General features: G+C 61.2%; 1 protein-coding gene across 1 annotated transcript in view; it reads left to right on the top strand.

The window, feature by feature from the left end:
- Positions 1-3,273: 3,273 nt before the first annotated feature.
- The window catches only part of LOC148050167 (uncharacterized), a 3,518-nt gene continuing 1,233 nt past the window's right edge, over positions 3,274-5,558 (top strand). The window contains exons 1-8 of the mRNA XM_087744739.1: positions 3,274-3,316; positions 3,650-3,741; positions 3,831-3,932; positions 4,214-4,338; positions 4,573-4,738; positions 4,825-4,931; positions 5,150-5,263; positions 5,416-5,534. Of these exons, the coding sequence (XP_087600865.1) occupies positions 3,274-3,316; positions 3,650-3,741; positions 3,831-3,932; positions 4,214-4,338; positions 4,573-4,738; positions 4,825-4,931; positions 5,150-5,263; positions 5,416-5,534 (868 nt within the window). The remainder of the gene's footprint in view (positions 3,317-3,649; positions 3,742-3,830; positions 3,933-4,213; positions 4,339-4,572; positions 4,739-4,824; positions 4,932-5,149; positions 5,264-5,415; positions 5,535-5,558) is intronic.

Raw genomic sequence — 5,558 nt, forward strand, 5'->3', positions numbered from 1 at the left:
TTCCACACTCATTTGTCGGCTTCCTCCTCCTCCTCCACCTCTCCCTTGCTCGAGGGCCAGCGTTAAGGGCTGGGCCCAGAGGGTTGTCTTCTCCCCGGGGGCTGGCAGCACCTTCCCCAGACCTGCCTCCTCGCGAGCTGGCCTTGGCCGGCTGCCCAGCACCATGGCCGTGTGCCTTGGGCCTCTCTGGCCCCGCAGCCTGCTCAGTTTTCCCGGGGGAAGTTCACACCCTCCCCCGGCACCGCGGGTCTCTGCCCCTACCCCCAGAAGGGTAGCCTGGCCCGGCACGGCCCAGTCGGCACCGCCGCCCATCTTCCGGCAACGTGGGCTGCGCGCACCCGCCCGCCCGCCCGGCATGGCCCTCGCGGCTCGCCCCCCAAAATCACGCGCCCCGGCCCCAGCGACTTGTGACACCCTTCAACTCTGTTTCCTTCTGGACAAGGCCAGAAGCAATTTCCTATCCTTGTCGCCCAGCTTAGTGAGAATTGCAGCAAAGTGGCAAAGCTGCTTTTCTTTAGACGTTCAGTTCAGTTCCACGTCTGTATTTGCAACATGGAGATTGCTGTAGATTGTGTTTCTACAGTAGCCAAAGGGCATTCCCCGTTCCCCAGTTCCGTCTCCTGTTCCCCAGCATGATTGCTGCTCTACCAACGGAAGGCTTCCTTCGTGCAGTATAAGCCCAGAAATCCTTTTTAATAGAGATTGCAAACACCTGGGAAGGACTGTACTCCTCTGTGGAGACTTCAGGAGAGTCAGAGCAGTACCTGTTACTGAGGGCCTGAGTCCCGTCATACGCCCTTTAGAGCCAAGCAATCACATGTGCTCTACGGGAGGGTAACAAGGGGCCTGGGAACTGTCAGTCAGCCAAAAGGGTTTCCCTCCTCCTGTTGGGGACCAGCAAGTACCTTTCTAGTGCAAGAAGGAGAAAAGATTTGGTTGCAGAGTGACCGCTGAACAGCTCCGTGGAAGTTGGCGGAGAGCTACAAGGCTGAATCAAAGAATAATGGTGACCAAAGTGCGAAGGAAATCCCTTTGTGGGGTGGCTGTACAGATCTGAACGACCAGACTTGCCCTTCGGGCCAACTAGAGGTAGTCTTACGGTGTGTGCATTAAGTGCCTGCCTTAGTGCAGCATGAAAGTTGATTCCTTCAAGGAGGGAGCAGCTGTCCTCTCTGAGGAAGGCAGGGGAACCCGGCAGACCTGACGGGCTTTTCTGCCAACAAAGAGGCAATGAGGTAGAGAGGGTCCGAAAGAGAACTCGGTGGCAGCACTTTGTCCTTCTGTTCTTGACTGCTGTGATTGGGAAGGTGTGAGGGCTAGACACGGCCAGAACAGGGAGTGCTCTTCAGGGGGATTGCGACGGGAGCTCCGAGGCACTCCCGAGCAATGGAGCTCGTCAAGTGGAGCTGGCCAAAGAGCTGTGCTCACGCACAGCCTCGCTCTGAACCCAGGTGCTTGTTCCCTGGCACCGTTCCCCTCTGTCGCCATCTAGCGAACGGAGCTCTGTAACGTCCTGGCGTTGGAAGGCCGAGCGAAATCTCAGAAAGCCTGGTGGGAAGGAAACCCTGCGCACCAGAGTTCCGCTTGGAAGGTGGCCGGCAGAAGAGGATGGCCGAGGACACTCTAAAAGCAGGAGCTGAAGGAGGCAGCCTGGGAAGCCTCTAGTCACTCGCAGCAGGGTCAGCCAGCTACTATGGTAGAAGGGCTTCCGGGGGTTTCAGGTTTCTCTCTTGGTCCGGAATTGCATTGCGGACCTGGATTCTCCAATCCTGGCTTTCGCATTCCTTTTTTCCTACTCTGGTTGTGCCTGAGACACCGTCTGGTCTTTGTCCTGGCGTCGCAGGGGAATTCTGCAGACAAGTCATCGTTGTGGCGTTAACTAAAAGGGCTTCCTTAATGATTAAGCGATGATCAAATGGTAATTAATCAATGATGGAATGAAAATCAAATGGTAATCAAATGGTGACTGAGCAAGAATTGAATGGTAATTAGAATCATAGAATCGTTTAGGTTGGAAAAGACCCTTAAGATCATCGAGTCCAACTGTTGACCTAGCACTGCCAAGTCCACCACTAAGCCACGGCCCTAAGCGCCACGTCTACACGTCTTTTAAATACCTCCCGGCACGGGGACTCAACCACTTCCCTGGGCGGCCTGTTCCAGTGCTTGACAACCCTCGGGGCCCACCGATGCAGCCTGTCCAGATCCCTCTGTGGAGCCTTTCTCCCCTCAAACAGAACAACGCTCCCACCCACCGCCTCCCACGCTGCCCCACAGTCACTTGCAGCTTCCTACCCCACCAAGGAAAGGCTCGCACTGACGCTGAAAGGCAGTTTATTGCCACGGGAAAAGGCCATTTCCGCCCTCACTCCCCAGCTTGCGGTCCTGCTGCTTTTTGTTCTGGACGCAGCGCATCACCAAAGCGCTAAGGTGTTCAAGAGAAAGATGTTGGGCCACCTGCGACACTTAGGTGCCGTCCTGAGGTCCTGTGCTGTGCCCCGGCCACCCGCCGCGTCTGAGCGGACGGGATGCGTGAGCCCAGGTCAGGCTCAAAGGTCGCTTCTGTCCCCTCTACTGGGGAGCCCAGAACCGGAGGCAATACTGCAGATGCAGCCTTACCAGGGTGGCGCAGAGAGGAAGGATCACCTTCCCCGTCCTGCTGGCAGCGCTCCCCGTGCCGGGGGCAGGAGCAGAGCTTTCCCTTGGCCCTGGAATCGCACTGCCTGAACAGAACCTTTCAGCCAACGGTGCCACCCTCGACGACTGCCGCACGGCACCTGGCGTTTGACTCTGCGCTTGCCGCAGGACCAGCCGCCCCGGTTACGTGGGTGCCGAGGGCTCGCGCCCCTGCCTCGGCACTTCACAGACACCCCTGTGAGGTGGGGGTCGCCTCAGAGGGGGTGGCAGGCGGCTGATGGCGTCCCTGCCCGTGTTTGAGGCGCGCGCAGGCCAGCGGCGATGATGTCACAGTGGCCACTGTGACCCGTGGGGGCAAGCCCACAAAAAGGAGCGCTGGGCTCGGGCTGTGCATTGGCGCACCCTGGTGAGGTGAGGAGAGGGCAGGGGAGGGACGGGGCTTGCGCGGGGCTGCCCAGCGAGGAGGGGGGCCCCACACCTCGGGGCTCTGGGCCTGTGCTGCAAGCTCAGCTGCGTCTCGCTTCTCCCTCACCCGCCTCCCGCTTCTCCCTCAGAGGCAGCAGAGGAGCATTTGGAGGAGGCACCCCAGCGCTGCTGGGACAGGGACTCTCCGAACGCTCACCGGTGACGTGCGCCATGGCTGCAAGGAAGCCTGAGGCCTCCAACTCGATGGAGAAGGGTGAGAGCAAAGTCTCCCTCCCACAGCGTGGCGCAGGGGTTGTCGGGGCGGTCAGCGTGGGGCCGAGAGCGGTGGCAGGGGGAGGCAGGAGCTCCCCAACCGCCCCGGGGCAGGGCCCCTCCTTTCCTCAGCAAGCGGGGCCCAGGCCGGGCAGCGGGCACCTGCTGGGACACCCGGGCCTGCAATGCCCCCTTCCTCTCCAAGCCCTCCAGCCCTGCCCATCAGCCAGCTAGGCAGGGACAGAGCAGGCCCGTGGGGAACAGCCCTCAGGGACGCTTCCCCCGGCCCCGCGGAGGTGCTCATTCCCGGTGCCATTTGCTCTCTCCCCTCCAGCATGCATGCTGTGTCGCCGGGCACAGGCTGACCCGGATATCTGCGGGCATAAACTGCAGAAGCGAGGGCTCTGCGCCCATGTGTTTTGCCTGGTGAGTTCCGCCGGAGCTCCCTCCAGCTTTCCAACAGGCAGTCCCTGCCACACACTCCTCATCAGCTCCTCGTCTTTTCTCTTCTGCAGTATTTTGCCAACGAGCTTTTTCAGAAAGGCCGCGAGGGAGTAGGACTCCTGGGATTTCTCCCTGAGGATATTCGACGCACGATCCTGCGGGCAGCACAGAAGGTGAGGACCCGCCAAGAACAGGGAGATTTGTGGCAGGAGAGGTTTGCGGGACCTTAGCCCAGACGCCAAGAAAGAAAGCCCAGCCCTTCCAACCAGCTCTGGAGACAGAAGTCTTGCTCCCAGCAGCTCCACAGAGGCTCCAGCACAGGGGCCTCCTCCGCCAGGCGGATCTGCGCGGTGTGGCCCAGCAGCGGCCACATCCTGCGCCCTGCCCGGAGGTGTGGGGCTGGCTGCGGAGGCCCTGAGGCTGCTGCTGAAGGGGGCTGCTCTGCTCTTTCCAGCACTGCTTTGTCTGTGGCGAGAGCGGGGCCACCATCACCTGCCAGGAGACGGGCTGCGACCGCAGCTTCCATCTCCCCTGTGCCGTGGAGGGCGGATGCGTCACCCAGTTCTTTGGGCTCTACTGGTAAGGGCAGCCGGCCCTCGTGGCGGAGGCTCCTCGCCTTCAGTCCCCTTCCTGTCAGCAGCAGCCAAACAAGAAGGGAACCCACAGTGACCCTTCCCAGCGGCCGGTCACAGGCAGAGCCAGAGCCGGGCAAGCTCTGGGGCTCCTTCACACCTCCTTCCCCCTCCTAGCCGCCACCACCACGGAAGGACCCAGCACTTCTCACCTCGCCCATCCCTTTCTGCCTCCCCCCAGGTCCTTCTGCTGGGAGCACCGTCCAGAGCAGGCAGTGGAGGCGGCTCCGGAGGAGAACACCACCACCTGCCTCATCTGCCTCGACCTTGTGGAGGACAGAAAGTCCTACGGCACCATGGTGTGCCCAGCGTGCAAACACGCCTGGTTCCACAGGGGCTGCATCCAGGTAGGAGCCGTTCCCTCGCCCCCGGGGCACGGCAGCCGCTCAGCAGCACCAGGGCCTCACTCCTGCTCCTTATGTTTCTCCTGCAGGGACAGGCTGCGGGCGCTGGCATTTCTTGCTTCCAGTGCCCCCTCTGTAGAGATAAGGAGCTCTTTCTCGCCGAAATGCTTGTCATGGGGATCCGAATCCCCCTCAGGTTGGTGCCCTTCTGCACGGCTCACAAGACAGGAGGGTGCAAGCGCTGTGCCGTGCCAGGGCCTGCCCCAGCAGTCCTGGCCCTCCGCTGTCCCGTGAGTCTGCGCTTCAGCTTCACGCAAGGAGCTGGAAACAGGGCAGAGAGGAAAGAGCAGGGGCGCCCCGCGTCTGCCTTATTGCGGGGCAGCAGGGGCTCACCAATTTTCCTTTCTCCATCAGACTGCCGTCATGGGAGGAGAGCCGTACATACGCAGCACTAAGTGAGAGGCACAGCCGCTGCGATGCCAGTGAGTGCCTTTGCCCAGGAGGCAGGGAGCAGGCAGAGGAAGAGGGGTAAGTTGCCAAAGCTGCGCCCCGGGGTTCTGCACGGGATCTCTGTCTCGCCAAGGGCTCGAAGCGGAAGGACGAAGAACAAGAGCTCTGCCGGACAATCCCGTGCTGCGGTCACTTTGTCCTCACAGCCATGAATCCGTTTGCTTCCCCAGGCCCTGGCAACTGCTCCTGTGCTGCTCCTGCGCTGCCGAGGGCACCCACAGACGCTGCTCCTACTTGAGGAACAGCACGGCCAGCTGGGAGTGCGACAGCTGTGCTGGCCTGGGCAGCGGTAAGAGGCAAAGCACCTGGGTAC

Source organism: Nipponia nippon, unplaced genomic scaffold, assembly GCF_047370975.1.
Source record: "Nipponia nippon isolate SJK-2023a ecotype South Korea unplaced genomic scaffold, ASM4737097v1 scaffold_9, whole genome shotgun sequence".
NCBI lineage: Eukaryota > Metazoa > Chordata > Aves > Pelecaniformes > Threskiornithidae > Nipponia > Nipponia nippon.